Source organism: Trachinotus anak, unplaced genomic scaffold (genome assembly GCF_046630095.1).
Source record: "Trachinotus anak isolate AG129_WGS33_773 ecotype Australia unplaced genomic scaffold, CSIRO_AGI_Tana_v1 ptg000023l, whole genome shotgun sequence".
NCBI classification, from domain to species: domain Eukaryota; kingdom Metazoa; phylum Chordata; class Actinopteri; order Carangiformes; family Carangidae; genus Trachinotus; species Trachinotus anak.
Window position 1 is genome coordinate 9,603,776 of NW_027273874.1, and position 16,225 is coordinate 9,620,000.

The window sequence follows — 16,225 nt, forward strand, 5'->3', positions numbered from 1 at the left end:
ATTGGCCGAGAAGACAGGCGGCGGGCCAATCAGAGTGCACGCCGCGGAATGCTGCCGCGCGTAGCAACAAGAGGGAACTTTTTATTTATTTATTTATTTATTTATTTATTTATTTATTTATTTATTCATTTCAAACCGAAGCTGCAGGAAGAGTGGTTTGAAAGCTCAGTTTGTATTTAGCAGAATATAACTTCTCTTCTCTGTTCACATCGTTTACTGAAGTAAAAATAAAGATGTTTTCATTTTTAACTTTTACTCTGAGTTTATTCTTCTGTTTATATTCAGGTGTCTTGTTCTTCCTGTGTTTCTGTTTGCACCAGCACAAATTTAATCAAACTGATTCTGAGAACAATAGATTACAACCGTGTGGAAGCACTGAAATATGATTTATCACTCTCTCTTTCGTTGATATTTACACCTGGAGAGATTCATCATGAAATAATCCAACAACCCTCCTATCGACACTTTATTCTCATTTAACACAGACACTCAGAGTGTGATCTGGATCTACACCTCCGGGCTGTGGGACAGGAAGGAGACTGCTCTGCCTGTTTGTAATTTAAGTTCATCATGTCCTGATTTAGATCCCTCATGTGACAGATGATCCACGAGCCTCCTGCTCTGATGTAAAACCAGGGCACGGGGCCCGGTTTGCTGGTATTTACAGTAATGCTGCATTTAGCTGCCTGTTGACCCATCACCTTATTTAAATGGATAAAAAGACAAAGGCCATAAGTGGTTTTGTGTGTAAACTGTTATTCTGTGGTATCCAAGTTCAAATGAGTCAGAATAAATCATGAGAATATTTCCTGAACTTTTGTGCAGTTTTCAAACATTTCATGCTGAGAGTGAACTTTCAGGCCAGTAAAGGAACCTGGAAAAGCAGACGTGGAGGGTGAAAAACACCATGAGTCCAGACCATGACGGCTTCCAGGTTTGGTCCGAAGTGGAAACCAGCCCAAAATAAACCTGCTGCATGTTTCCCTCCCTCATAACGCTGCCCTCTGGTGGTTGGTGTGTGTACAGGAACATGAAGGATGTACACTGATCTAAAACTATTGTATAATACAAATAAATATAACCACGACTACACCGCAGCGTGATGTGCTTTTATATATATTATATATATTATATATATCCCATCTCCACCAGTGTCCCTGATTTACCGGCTTATTGCTCTTATAAACGTCAGATACCACCTGTTGCTGCAGCGTTCGTCTGATCTGGGTGTTCCTCATGAAACCACAGCGCCTGAGTTTATGTTTCCACAGCATCACAACAAGAGCTCACAGACACAGAGGAAGAGGAGGAGGAAGGTGGATTATCAGAGTCAGCTGAGGTGCTGGACCGTCCCCAAAACACAACGACCCCAAAGAAACAACCACAAACAGACGCACAGTCGCCCCAAAGTGACACAAAACAGAACAACACCCACCTAAAGACACAAAACCACGACAACAACCCATGGAGACAACGTGAGTACGTGACTGCGTGTGAGCTCGTTCCTGTTTGTTTTGTCTGCTGACAGAAAAGACAACAACACTTCAGGAGCCGACAGGTCCGATCACAAGGGCCACATCACGTTTGACCAATGTCAGGTTTTATCAACAGGTGGAACCGGATCAATCGTATTTCTGATGAAACCTGAGACCTGCTGTGATGTTGCCACAGAAACCAAACCGAACCGTGTTTGGTAACTTCAGAAACCAGTGATGTTAAACCTGAGGTCAGTTTGTGGGGGGGCTGAGCTTTGGTGTACTGGCCCTTTAAGACACCGACAGTCACATGACTCTGCCTGAACACGTGGTCTACAAAGCAACATGGCGGACGTCGGCGAGCGGAGGGTGACAGACAGTGAACAGGTGATGTGTCGGGTTTCTCCCGCGGTGCGTTTGACCGGAAGTCAGTGACGCTGTCCGGGTTTGACCCGCTGAACTTCCGGACTGCACGAGCCGTCAAAACGAAGCGCGGGAAACGACAGGAAGCGAGATGTTGAGGTTCAAACAGTTTGACTCAAAACTCTGCGGCTTTCACACAGAAGATTAAAAATCACCTGTTCAAGGCGGGAAAGTGAACGGAAACTGAAAAGAAAACACGTTTATTGCTGCGATTGTGTTGGAAGCCACATGAGACCAGGTCCGGTCCGGTCCCTGCTGGTCCGGTCCGGTCCCTGCTGGTCCGGTCCCTGACCCCGCTGGTCCGGTCCCTGCTGGTCCGGTCCCTGCTGGTCCGGTCCCCGCTGGTCCGGTCCGGTCCGGACCGATCCGGTCCGGTCCCTGCTGGTCCGGTCCCTGCTGGTCCGGTCCCTGCTGGTCCGGTCCGGTCCGGTCCCTGCTGGTCCGGTCCCTGACCCCGCTGGTCCGGTCCAGATTTAAGACAACATGTTGTGGTTTTTTGATCCAGACCTGGTCTCATGTCTTGTGGTCTAAATGAGAGTTTTCTTTTTTTGTTTTCACAAAATGAAATAGAAATATAGAAGATGATTGTTTCTCTCTGCAGGTTGATGATGTCATTTATCTCTTATTAATCCTTATTATTATCATTATCATTATTATTATTATAACAACGTCAGTGCCTTATTGCTGCTTTATCCCTGATGTCAGGTGAACGGCGGGAAGAGAAACTAAAGAGGAGGCAGCATGAGTTCTCCAGTGCAGGTGAGTAAAGCTGCACCTGTGTTGATGCTAACCTGGTGAAGGTAATTAGCCTGTATGTTTATAATTTAGTCAAACAGTGATAATAATGATAATAATTATATCATAGTTCTCCTTGATGAAGTGAACAGTGTAGCTGCTACAGCTGAATCAATGTGATACGACACTAAATGTTATAATAACATTGATGAAGAAACTGTTTTTAACGTGTCAGTCACATCCTGCTGACATCAGGTCCACGTCATCGGGTCAGAGCCCACGACCAGATCGATCCAGCAGATTAGATCAGTGTGACATCATCAATGGGTGTGGTTACAGGTGCGACAGACTTCTGTCACCTTGTGATGTCATCTCACATCACTCACCCTGTCTTTGAACTTCTGTCTGTCGCTATAGAAACCGAGAGGCAAAGAGAGACCCAGACCTCACCGCTGTCCGCAGTGCGACAAAGCCTTCACATCAACACAACACCTGAAGGACCATCAGAGTGTCCACACTGGAGACAAACCCCATCACTGTGACCAGTGTGGGAAAGGTTTCACTCAGCTCAGCAGCTTAAGAACTCACCGGCGAATCCACAGCGGGGAGAAACCGCACCACTGTGACGAGTGTGGGAAATCTTTCACGCAGTCAAGTACGTTAAAACTCCACCAGCGCAGACACTCTGGTGAGAAACCGTACAGCTGTGAGCACTGCGGCAAGAGCTTCACTGATGCGTTTTCATGCCGACAACACAAACGCATCCACAGTAATGACAAAACTTTCCAGTGTCAGCTCTGCTCCAAAGCCTTTCTCTCACAGTCCAACCTGACGAGACACCACCGTGTCCACACAGGAGAGAGACTCTATCCCTGTGAGCTGTGTGGGAGGAGCTTCAGCCATTACTCTTCTTACACGGTCCACCAGCGGATCCACACCGGGGAGAGACCCTACCAGTGTCGCTTCTGTGACAAAACCTTCACGTCGTCCACCAACCACTCCGAACACGAGCGCGTCCACACGGGAGAGAGACCGTACAGCTGCGACCAGTGCGGGAAGAGCTTCAGTCACATAACCACATGTCTGCTGCACAAACGGGTCCACAGTGGTGACAGACCGTACCACTGCGAGCACTGCAGCAAACGCTTCATCACGTCGTCGAACCTGTCGAGACACGTTCGGACTCACACCGGAGAGAAACCGTACTGGTGCGACCAGTGTAAGAAACACTTCACGTTCTCCAATCAGCTGAAGAGACACCGCTGCGTCTGATCAGGTTCTCCCAGCACGAGACTGAAATGTGACGGACGAGTTGTAGTTTACACCTCAGTGTCCTCGTGAAAGTTTGAAGCGCTGCACTTTTATATCACGGATAAAACTTTTATTTTACAGGTCTCCGATTTCTTCATTATTTTCTAAGATGATTCAGACCTGTATAATTTGATACTAAACATTTCAGATGAAATGATTAGTCCATTAATCAATAAGTCACCCAACAGAAAAATGTCGGCAGTTTCAATGATCAAGTGTCATTTTTTTAAGAAAAAGGCTAAAGGTGCTGTTTCCTGCTCCTGCAGTGAGAGGTTGCTCTGCTTTTCTTTGTGATTTTTGTGTTTTGGACAATTTTTGATTTATAATTAAGTGCAACACAAAACACTGAAATATGCTCCCTGTAATAGGAAATTGCTTGTTTTGATCAACCAACAGTCCAGAACCCAAAGATGTTGAGTTTACAGACACGAGACAAAGAAAAGTCCCATAAAAATGTGTATTTATTAATTTATGAATGTGTTTTTGTCTGTTTGACGTTCTCCCTAATGTGAATGTGTTTATGTACTTTTGACCACAAAATGTACCAAAACCCCAATAAACAGTCAGGAAAAAAGACTTTAACTGATAATTGATTAGTGGAATAGTTTTCTGTTGTTGGTTGAACTAGTTAATTAATTGAGTGATTGCTTCAGCACTGAAACAGTTAACCAGGTTAAAATAACCACAAGGAAAATCTAGACCACTTTGAGTTTATAAGCAGCTGCTGAGTTCAGAGCCAAAACCTTAGTAACTGGAAATATAAATACTCATTTATCATCGGTGTTAATCATGACTGGTTACAGGTGCATCACCCTGACAAGAACAACTGACCCGTTCATCATTTGACTAAATTATTTTCATGATTGATAATGTGGATTGTTTTTATTATAACTGGTGAAATATGGTCTTTATAAAAGCTCAGAGCTGATGTGTTCAAATGTCCATAGAAATGTAGTTTAATCACAGAAGACCAAGAAAACTCAAATCTTCACACCTGAGAAACTGGAATCAGAAAAAAGTGACATGACTGAAATGGTAAATTAAGAAAATAGTTTATTTTGTTGATAAACTAATTGATTAAAATTTCTTTTTCAGCTCCAGATCAATCAGTGAAAATAATCATGTGATGACCAGCAGGAGGCAGTGGTGTGGAGCTGAGTGAGGAGAGGTGATGACAAGGGTTAACAAGCAGCTGTAAACACACACACACACACACACACACACACACACACACACACACACACACACACACACACACACAGGAACAGGAAGCTAAACCACAGGTTTCACTCTTCACATTCGTGTTGTGTGTCTATAAACTGAGGAATCTGTTGAGCTCACAGTAAACTACCAATCAGGTTTCCTGCTGCACCGCCCATCAGAGTGTGTGTGTGTGTGTGTGTGTGTGTCTCCTGTAAAACAGATGTCACACACACAAATCACCAGACAGGTTACTGCCCTCCTCTTCCTCTCTTCGCCTGCAGGTGAAGTCAAAGGTCGATTATGGAGGCGGAGCAACAAATTAAAAAGATCAACGTTACTGTGATGTGACAAATAAAAGCAGCGACTTCACATTTGAGAAGCTGGAAACAACAAATATTATATAAATATTCAGCTTGAAAAATGACTAAAACCATTAGTCACATTTACATCAGAGATCAGACTTTACTGGTCATTATTCTGTTATTGTTCAGTACAGACACTGAAGCCGGTTCTAATATCCTGTGATTGTCTCTGAGGTTTCCTTCATCTATTATCTGATCAGTCATCCAACAAAAAATTCATTCACAAAACAAATTTAATAATGAAATTTAACGACATCGGCTCCACGTGTGATTTTTACTGTCTCACAGACTTCAGATTAATTGATGAATCAAAAAATAATCAGCCAAGAATAAAACTGTGGTCTGTTACTGAATGTCTGACAGGAAGTGACATCGCCTGTCAATCTCCTTCTGTTCGCTGCTCCCACGGTAACCACCCAGCTCTTCTTCTCTGTTGTAAATGAAGTGGCCCAGTGGTTTGTTGAAATTATTTAATAAGTTTATTATCACAAATGATTCATGTGACTGATGACATCATGACTCATCTGGTCTTTCAACAGATATTTACACAAGAAAAAAACACCTGGAAAATAAATTATAAGTGAAAACTGTGGGTGTAGTTCTACATGTTCTCCCTGTGTCTGTGTGGGTTCCCTCCAGGTTCTCCAGCTTCCTCCCACAGATTGGCTCCAGCCCCCCCGCAACCTGGTTCAGATAAGCCGTATAGATAATGGATGGATGTAGTTCTTCCTGTTTCTCAAGAGTCATTCATTATTTTGGTGAAGTCATACAGTTCGACGACAGTAGAAGAAGAAGTCCAGCGAGCGGTCTGTCGGTCAGGTGCATCTCTTCCTTCAGAGCATCGGCTGTCTTCACGAATTAATGCTGCTCGTCATTGACCAATGGGGGGCGACAGTGTCTGAAATATGAGGTAGGATCTTAATTCTGACATTAACACTTCTGTTAATTGAGCTTTTTGCTGCAGATACGAGTTTACAAACTGGACTGATGCACAACGTAACAATTTTAAATCTTGTTTAAAACGTGTTTGTGAACATTTCATGTCTTCAGCACGGCTCTTTAATTGTGGGGCGTCGTCGTAAAGCTGCTTGGATCACAGTCCTGCACGGGTACAAGTTTGACCTGAAGTAGACTTGATAGAATCACACTGGTTTAGATGTGAACCTGCTTTAATTCTCCAGATGAACACAAAGCTGTGAACGGAGCTGCTGTCTACATGAACCTGTAGAACATGAAGCTTCATGTCGGCGTCTGAGTGAAATCTCAGGTTGTTCAGGTTCAAAAGTAAAAACCTCAGAGAAAATGTAACAGGAAGGAAGCAGAGTTCAGTCTGAGGTGAATGTTTGACCGTTTGGTTTTAACCTGCTGCTTCACTGTATCTGCTGACTGACGGTTTCCAGGTCAGAGGTCACAGGAGCTTCACCCTGTGTCACTCAACAACACAAACGCTGCTGGTGTTTACAGCCCGTCTGTCGAGCTCCGATCTGATTTGACGAGAAGACAAGAGGTTTATGGGATTTGTAGTTAAAGGGCTGCGACACTAAAAACAGCAGCATGTTCCTTTAACCGTGAAAACGTCGTCGTTAAATTCAGTCTGAAATAAAACGAGCAGTTAGTGTCCTCGAACCGCTGTGATGTCATCGACACGCCCCCTGTCTCAGTGTGACATCATCAACAGCGATCTGTCCTCGCCATCCCCGCCTCCGCTCGGCCTTCAACAACACCTGTGCAGACACACACACACACACACACACACACACACACACACACCTGTCATCACCAACGACGACGCAGACGCTCACACAAAACTCAACATTTACTTGTCAGTGTGTGTGTCTCACCCTGTCCAGACTGTGCGTCGCCAAGGTAACCTCTGTATGTCTCCAACCGTGCCCACCTGTCCTGCTCCAGAGGGCGGGGCTATACCTGCAACAGCCAATCAGGAACCAAGATGTCACACAGCTGATTCCAACAGAAGTGATTTTATTTATTTATTTTTTACAGCGAAGCTCTGGTACCTCTGGCCATGCCCCTTTTCCCTGGTGAACAGCTGGAGCACGCCCACATGATGCCCTGTCAGCCAATGGGAGAAAGAGAAACACAGGTCACCCAGACTCCAGGGTGGGACGATTTGGACGGTCAGTCGGGCGCCGCGGATGCTCCTTTGTCCCGCCTTCAGCTCTGGGACGGACAGGTACCGCCCACCTGAAACATTTTAAAACATTTTAAATGTGGAACTGAAAGACAAACATTTATAATTCACATTTTATCATCAAAACAGTTATCAAATGTCATATAATTGATCATATATTGATCATATATTAATAACTGAAACATGAGATATTGTGTCCTGTATGAGACGTGTTTGTTTCTCACCTGCAGGGTTCAGAGAAGTTTCCCAGTGTAGATCTCCCTCTCTGTCCGACAGCCAATCACACACTCCCTGATCGAAGGTACAGTGGAGCACACCAGCCTCTACAACACACACACACACACACACACACACGAGTTTATATTATTAACAATATAAGAGCCAATAAACCAAAATGATCCTTGTGGTGATTGTGTCTAAACTGCAGCTCTGTGCAGAAAAACAAACGCACACTTACCGGGGTCATCTCTGGCATCAGCGGTGTTTCCCAGCTCGATGTCAAACTCCCACACCTGGTTGTGATTGGGATGTCGAGGGACTGCAGCACACACACACACACACACACACACACACACACACACACTCGAATACCTTAATCAACTAAATTAAAACCAGGAGCTGGAGAACCATTAATCAACTATCAAAATAGCATCTTGATTGATTAATCAATTATTCGACTAATTGCTGCAGCTCTTGTGTGTGTGTGTGTGTGTGTGTGTGTGTGTGTGTGTGTGTGTGTGTGTGTGTGTGTGTGTGTGTGTCTCCTCACTGTGCACGTCTCCTCTTTGTTTGTGTGTCACATCCGTGTTGATCCTGTTGTTCAGTGTGGTCGTTACCACAGAGATAGTCGTGGGCAGCATCGTGGTTGTTGGGGCAACCACGGTGGGTGTTGTTATTGTTGTGGTAGTCGGAGTAGCAGGTGTTGTTGGAGTTGTAGTATCCAGTTCAGTTGTAGGCACAGGGGGAGATGAAGTCGTAATAACAGGTGTTGTTGTAGTAATAGTAGTAGAACTAACAGGTGTTGTTGTAGTAATAGTAGTAGTACTAACAGGTGTTGTTGTAGTAATAGTAGTAGAACTAACAGGTGTTGTTGTAGTAATAGTAGTAGTACTAACAGGTGTTGTTGTAGTAATAGTAGCAGTACTAACAGGTGTTGTAGTAGTAGCAGAAGAAGTAGTCGCAGGTGTTGTACTTGAAATTGTAGTGGATGGAGTAGTAACAGCTGTAGTAGTGGTAGCAGTAGTAGTAGTAGTAGCAGCAGTAGTAGTAGCAGTAGCAGTAGTAGTAGTTGTAGTAGTGGTTGTAGTAGGTGGTGGACTGGTTGTAGTAGCAGCTGCAGAAGTAGGAGGGGTAGTTGCTGTGATGGTTGTCGTAGTAACAGGCTGAGCTGTAGCAGCAGTAATAGTAAGAGGGGGCGTAGTAGCAGTGGTGGTGATGGGAAATGTAGTTCTTGGTCTCTGTGGCTCCAGAGTGACTTTGGGGACAGCTGAGAGAAAACAGACAGACTCAGGACGAGGCGTCTCACCAAATCACATAAAAACAAAAATCATCAAAAACCATCATCTCTTTTTCTTCACACTCAGAATTCAGGCCCTGAAATAAAGGCGGATGTGACGGGGATCAGACTGAGGAGGAGTAAATCAGTGTTTGTGTCTGAAGGTGGTGTTACCTTTACAGCCGCCATCTTTACACCGGCACTTTGGAGAGGACGGATTCAGAGAGCAGAACGGCCTGGGGTCCTTATCTGGTGACGGGAAGACAGATGTTATATTATACCTGCTGCTGGATGAAATGATGAATCACTTCATGATAAACTGGAGAACAAAGATGCTAATCTAACAAAGGAAAACTGTTATTTCAAAGTCTTGCTATTGCTACATAGCTAACATTAGCATTAACAGCTGTTTAACAGTCTTGCCAAGACTTCACAAGACAAGAGGTTATAACACGTCCTATGAGCAGCTACTTCTTCAGAGCCGACTGGACACTACAGTGACTCGGTATCAGAAAGTGACGAGATGAGCCAGGGCTAGCTGGTTAGCATGCTAACCTCAGTGCAAGAAGTGATAAAACAGAACCAGAGGGTTGTTCTCCGCCTCTGGAGACAGCTGTTGGTGAGTAAACAGCTGTTAATGCTAACGTTAGCTGTAGAGCAATAGCAAAACTTACATGTTGCTCCTTTAAACATTTCACAAATTCCCAAAACAAAAAGAGGAAATCTGAACAGTTTCAGGGCAGATCAACGCCTGCTGCCTCACCGATGCACATGTACCGTCCGTTTATGTACGTGAGTTTGAAGCCGAGGTGACATTTACACACAAAGCTCCCAAACGTGTTCACACACTTCCTGCGACGAGGACACACACCGCCGCCCGACACACACTCATCGATGTCTGCAGAGAGAGAGAGAGAGAGAGAGAGAGGTGGAGGATAAACTACACCTGAGTGATTCATTAAACAGCAGCACAAAGAAACTGACTGACCGACACAGGTGCGTCTATCTGGTCCCAACCGCAACCCTGGTGACGGACAGGTGCACTGGACCGCCCCCTTGGATACCTCACAGCCATACTGACAGTTGGCATGGTAACAGGTTCGAGCATCTATGAGCACACAAACACATGGGACAAAAACATAAAAACATAAAAACTTGTTGAAATACTTGAACAAGCCCAATCGGAAGAGAGGATCTGAGCCTCTTTTCTGATTGGGCGTGGTTGAGGGTAGTGACTGCTTGTTGTGACATCACAAAGTTCCAGAAGTCCTGACGGCTGGTTTTCAGGCTCAGTGTCTGAATACAGGCTGTGTGCATTTCTCTGTGGACTGAGGCTTTGATACTTTCACATTATTAATATAGAACCTAGACCTGCTTTATAATCACAAACACATGGACATCTGCCTTTAGACTGGGTGGAGCTTTAAATCAACTAAATTAACAAATGTGAAAAGTTCTTAAATTATCTACAGCTTTAACTCACACCAAATCTGTCTCCTGGTATCAGACAGGAGCCTTTAACTTTTTGTGGTCTCAGTTTTTTCCTAAAACAGCTGCTCAGTGTAGTTTTAATGAGATAAACAGGACAGGACTATTTTCAGCGGCAGATTAATCCACATCTGGTGCTGTAGAGAGTATGTGTGGCAGCAGGATGGCGTGTGTGGGACAGAGTCTAAATAAACTTTTTTTCTATTTACTGGGCTTTGAAACACAGACGATACTTGTGTTTTGTTGGATGAATGTTATCATATTTCAAAGAGAGGAGATTGAAAAAGATTTGTTTTTGTATTGGGACCAAATCTCAACACCAGCGTTCACTTGTAGATGAAAGGACAAGGCGGAGGAAAAATAACAGGGAGAAACCACAGTCTACTTTCTACTTTACTTTAAATAGATGTGTGTGTGTGTGTGTGTGTGTGTGTGTGTGTGTGTGTGTGTGTGTGTGTGTGTGTGTGAACTCACTCCTGCAGCTGCCGTCTGGCTGCAGTGTGTATCCGTCCAGACAGTAACACTTGTAGCTGCCCAGCGTGTTCATGCAGCGATGCTTACAGGGCCGAGGCTTCAGACCACACTCATTTAGATCTGACACACACACACACACACACACACAGACACACACAGAGGGGAGGGGCAGGTAATCAAACATTAAACTGAGAGCACATTGTCTCTGGTTTCACCTTCTTGTCAACTTGTGGGATTAACCTTTGACTTTCAACCCTTTTAGTCACAAAGAACATTTAAGTGTGTGTGCGTGCGCTGGTGTTATGTTACTGTGTGTGTGTGTGTGTGTGTGTGTGTGTGTGTGTGTGTGTGTGTGTGTAGTGTTATATTACAGAGTGTGTGTGAAGCCCCAGTTTGAAGCCAGATGTTGTTTTATAGTCAGGATATGACTCATAATGTGGCCTCTAATCAGGAGATTAACACTGTGTGTAGGTGGGTGGAGTTTACCTGCCTGTGTGTGTGCGTGTGTACGTGTGTGCGTGTGTGTGTGTGTGTGTGTGTGTGTGCGTGCGTGTGTGTGTGTGTGTGTTTTGAGGGGTCCTCAGGTAAAACACGGCTTCACAGCTCAAACAAGCATGACAGGAATGTCTCTTGCTTTTTTTTTTTTAGTCAGAGGCATGATGGGAAATCAAATCTCTGAGAGCGACAGAGAGCTGTGGCTTCTTCCTCACGCACACACACACACACACACACACACACACACAGACACACACACACGGTTACCTTGGTTACAGGCCTTGCCGGTGTATCCTGGGTGACATTTGCATCTGTCTGGTCCGACACACTCTCCATGTTTACAGCCCTGCTGACAGTAAGCTACACACACACACACACACACACACACACACACAGAGACACACACACACACACACACAGAGAACAGAGGGTTTTAAAGACGCTGTCTGAACCCTCCCAGCTCACGCCGTATGTCCCTGTGAGGACCTTCAACGCTGTGATTTTACAGGTTTTAACACATGAAACTTTCTCCTGCAGAGTGTGGCTTTGTTTCCCTGTTGCCAGGCAGCAGCTGGTGTCAGTCGACTACAGTCGCCGTCGGTCTCCAGAGAAACAGGGACACACACTACGCCTGGAGAGAGGAAGTGAAACTAACAGTCTGGAATCTGATTGGATGATGTGGGAGAAGACAGTGGAACAGTTTTGTGACCGGGTGTTTGTGTGAGTGTCCTCACGCTGACAGCGTCCTCCGTCCATCCGTCTCCAGCCCCAGCAACACTCCACGCTGTTGCCATAGCGACAGAGACCGTCAGACAGCACCGCCCGGTCCGCCCAGCTGCAACACACAATCACACAGACAAATATTCACACCTTACACACTCGTCACACACAGAGGGTCTCCGTGGTGACGTCAGATTCCTGAGCCGAGCCGGTTCAGACCGGCTGCTCCATGGTCCTGTCTGAACATGAATCACTGCAGCGCTGCTTCTCTCCCTGCATACTCTCTCTCCTCGCTCCACCACCTCCGTCTCAGGCTTCACTTTCTGTCCCAAGACAACCTTCAGTTTCTGTGCCAAAGCTATTTCTCTATGAATAAACTCATGAATTATCATTATTATTATTATTGATTATTCTTTCACTGCTGATTTCATAAAACTTCTGAGCTCTGATCTACTGAAGGATCTCAGCTGTGAACCTGAGTCTGAGGAAAATACCATCAGTTTAACAGCAGTTAGAAGGAAGCAAGATAAAAGTATAATCATCTATAACCTATAACCTATAATCTATAACCTATAATCTATAATCTATATCCTATAACCTATAATCTATAATCTATAATCTATAACCTATAACCTATAATCTATAACCTATCATCTATAATCTATAACCTATAACCTATAATCTATAATCTATCATTTATAACCTATAACCTATAATCTATAACCTATAATCTATAATCTATAACCTATAACCTATAATCTATATCCTATAACCTATAATCTATAATCTATAACCTATAACCTATAATCTATAACCTATAATCTATAATCTATCATTTATAACCTATAATCTATCATCTAATCTGGCAGTGATGTTACAGCAGAGTAGACCAGTTCCTGACCTCTCATAGTCCAGGAGTTGGCCCCGGATACAAACGCAGAGCCAGGACAGCAGAACCGGGCTGACCCGGGTCATCTCCTCCTGTAACCCGGGACTCAAACACGGCTCACTCCGCTCCCGGTCCCGGTCCTGGTCCTGGTCCTGGTCCCGGTCCTGGTCCCGCTCCTGGTCCTGGTCCTGGTCCTGGTGAAACAAACTAACGTCCACCTGCGGCTTGAGCCCACACCTGGGAGAGCAGGTGAGCCCTGGAGCAGCGGGGCGTCGGCAGAGGTCAGAGGTCAGAGGTCAGAGGTCAGAGGTCGGTGTCGGTAAACGTCGCTGTCTCGCGGTAAATAACAGAAAGTTTTACCGAGGTGAAGAAAACTCTCCTGCTCACGTGCCGCTACCTGAGCGGAGAATGTCCGCGCGCAGTCTGCAGTAGGTGTCGCGTGCAGGGGGAGAGGGAGGGGCCACGGGGGGGGGGGGGGGGGGGGGGCTAGAGAGAGAGAGAGAGAGAGAGACAGAGAGTTTGTTAGATTTAAACATTTTCTTTTCTTTTTCTTCACACAAACTGTTGTGACTTAAACACAGATGGACCTTTGGTGTGTGTGTCTGTGTGTGTGTCTGTGTGTGTGTGTGAGTGTGTGTGTCTGTGTGAGTGTGTGTCTGTGTGTGTGTGTGTGTGTGTGTGTGTTTTCATTCATGTTGACTAAACAGCTTCAGCTCATTTGTCTGGAAATAAACTTGCAAATGCAGCTGTAACCTCTCTCTCTCTCTCTCTCTCTCTCTGTCTCTGTCTCTGTCTCTCTCTCTCTCTCTCTCTCTCTCTCTCTCTCTGTCTCTGTCTCTCTCTCTCTCTCTCTCTCTCTCTGTCTCGCTCTCTCTCTCTCTTTGTCTCTCTCTCTGTCTCTCTCTCTCTGTCTCTCTCTCTAAACTGTAGGTGAAGAATCTGTAGTAACAGGTTTTACTCAAGTAAAAGTAGCAAAGACACTATATAAAAATACTCTGTTCCAAGTAAAAGTACTTCATCCAACCCAGGTAAAAGTATCAGCAGTGAAATGTACTTAAAGAATCAAAAAATCAAGCACTCGTGCAGTGAAATGTCCTGTGATTGATATATAATATATGTATTGTAAGGAATTTGTAACCAGCTCGCTGTGAAATAAAAAAGTACAATAAATACAATATTCATTCATTCCACCACTGGTACTTGGTGGTATTATTAGTGGTAGTATTTGTTATTAGTGGTAGTATTTGTTATTAGTGGTAGTATTTGTTATTAGTGGTAGTATTTGTTATTAGTGGTATTTGAAGTGCAGAGGTCGGGGCAGCAGCAGCGTCCGCCACCAGGGGGCAGTGAACTGTCCAATCAGCTGCAGGTTCAATCAGATCAGGTTTGAGCAGCAGGTCGTCTGGATTCATCTCTCTCTCTCTCTCTCTGTCTCTCTCTCTCTCTCTCTCTCTCTCTCTCTCTCTGTCTCTCTCTCTCTCTCTGTCTTCAGTCTGTCCTACCTGTCTCGACCACCAGCACCTCTCTCCTCCAGCTCAGACGCTGCAGGTGTCCACGGTTTAATTTGAAATCTATTATTATTTTGTGTTTAAATTCAGAGGAAACTGCATTTTAATTTGAAGGTGTGGCTCTAAAATGAATTTCTGTTGGTTTCTGCTGGATCATTAAAATACTTAAAAAGACTAAATTATTTTTTAAAAATCCCTTTAGGTTGTAGAGAAAAAACTGAGGAAGGTTTTATATGTATTATTGAGGAGAAAAATGAGTTCAGTGACAGATGTTTTTTATTAAATTCACCAGGTTTTATTGTTTTAAAATCCTGATCAGTGTGACTTTGGTCTTTTAATTCAAAGCTTTCTCTTATTTTTTGTGCTCTAAAACAATTGAGGTCTTCACTGATCTGATGCAGTTTCTTGAAAGAGGTCAAGAGAAACAGGCTGGAGGCTTCATCACAGAGCTGGAGCAGGAGGTCTCTGAGCTGATGAGGAGAAGCACTGAGGTGGAGCAGCTCTGGCGCTCTGAAGACCACTTTAACGTCCTCCACAACTTCTGGTCCCTGAACGTTCCTTCATCCATGAAGGACTGGACCGGGGTGGGCGTCCGTCAGCCGGCGTATGAGGAGCTGGTGAGGAGAGCTGTGGTGGGAGCTGTGGAGGAGCTGCAGGAGACATTCAGGAAGGAGAAGAAGAAGCTTCTGGAGGCCGAGCTGAAGAGGGTCCAGCAGGACGAAGTGGACGTGACTGTGGACCCTCAAACAGCAGCAGGACCCTGGCTCATCCCGTCTGACGATGGCAAACGCCTCAGCGTGGCTGATGTGAAGAAGACGCTCCCAGACCAAGCAGAGAGGTTTATCCTGGCGGTGGAGTCTTCGGGAAGCAGGGTTCCTCCTCAGGGAGGTTTTACTACGAGGTCCAGGTGAGGGGGCGATGAAGGGGGACGTGGGGGTGGTCAAAGAGTCCGTCAACAGGAAGGAGAAAGTCACCAAGAGCTGGGGAGCGGCCCCTGGATCCTGAGTCTGAGGAAGGGAAAGGAGTCCAGAGCTCGTGGAAGCCGTGATGTTCCTCTCAGTCTGACGTGGCCTCACAGAGTCGGGGTCTGTGGACGATGAGGAGGGTCTGGGCTCCTTTATGATGCGGATGCTGCAGATCTGCTCGTCTCCTGCAGCGACTGCCACTTCACTGAGAGGCTCTTTAACCCGGTCGAGCCGTTTGAACTCTGCCCCTCTGATCCTTTCTCCTGTCGATCACATTGATTAGATCCGATCGCCTGATCACTTTCACAGTTTGTTCCTGTTCCTGAGCTGCACAGGTCCCACTCACACAGCGACAGACACATGATGCACACACGTCAGGACGTCGGACACAATCTGACGACACACACAGACCTCTGTTCATCAGGGTCTGAGTGGGAAGTGAAGCCCCGCCCACCAGCACGTTTCTGAACACAGGATTGGACGCTGCTGTCCAGATGATTGACAGGTTTTTAAAAGAGTGGACAAAAACC

General features: G+C 45.3%; 2 protein-coding genes across 6 annotated transcripts; one reads left to right on the plus strand and one right to left on the minus strand.

Moving 5' to 3' along the window:
* The first annotated feature begins 1,803 nt into the window (after window positions 1–1,803).
* Window positions 1,804–4,530, plus strand: LOC139607208 (zinc finger protein 675-like). Of its 4 annotated transcripts, none has more exons than XM_071459925.1 (3): window positions 1,804–1,862; window positions 2,604–2,657; window positions 3,051–4,530. In XM_071459925.1, exons 2-3 carry the CDS (start codon window positions 2,640–2,642, stop codon window positions 3,903–3,905), a joined length of 873 nt encoding a protein of 290 aa, XP_071316026.1. In that variant the 5' UTR covers window positions 1,804–1,862; window positions 2,604–2,639; the 3' UTR covers window positions 3,906–4,530. The 4 variants fall into 4 exon arrangements, with proteins under 4 accessions (XP_071316026.1, XP_071316025.1, XP_071316028.1 ...); XM_071459924.1 differs by having other exon boundaries at window positions 1,821–1,997; XM_071459927.1 differs by lacking the exon at window positions 1,804–1,862 and adding an exon at window positions 2,258–2,499.
* A 797-nt stretch (window positions 4,531–5,327) lies between these two features.
* LOC139607189 (nephronectin) lies at window positions 5,328–13,632 on the minus strand. Of its 2 annotated transcripts, none has more exons than XM_071459879.1 (13): window positions 13,235–13,632; window positions 12,348–12,448; window positions 11,881–11,973; window positions 11,119–11,238; window positions 10,145–10,264; window positions 9,920–10,054; window positions 9,331–9,405; window positions 8,431–9,147; window positions 8,119–8,199; window positions 7,886–7,984; window positions 7,528–7,714; window positions 7,351–7,435; window positions 5,328–7,233 (listed from the first exon to the last, which is right to left on the minus strand). In XM_071459879.1, the coding sequence occupies exons 1-13, from the start codon at window positions 13,306–13,308 to the stop codon at window positions 7,147–7,149; spliced, it is 1,974 nt and encodes a 657-aa protein (XP_071315980.1). In that variant the 5' UTR covers window positions 13,309–13,632; the 3' UTR covers window positions 5,328–7,146. The 2 variants fall into 2 exon arrangements, with proteins under 2 accessions (XP_071315980.1, XP_071315979.1); XM_071459878.1 differs by having other exon boundaries at window positions 12,269–12,448.
* Window positions 13,633–16,225: the final 2,593 nt, after the last annotated feature.

Excerpts from the sequence above, each read along its gene's own strand:
- LOC139607189 (XM_071459878.1), bottom strand. Across the intron at positions 9,148-9,330 it reads TAAAGATGGCGGCTGTAAAG|CTGTCCCCAAAGTCACTCTG; the intron begins GTAACACCACCT and ends GTTTTCTCTCAG. Across the intron at positions 8,200-8,430 it reads ACAAAGAGGAGACGTGCACA|TCCCTCGACATCCCAATCAC; the intron begins GTGAGGAGACAC and ends TGTGTGCTGCAG.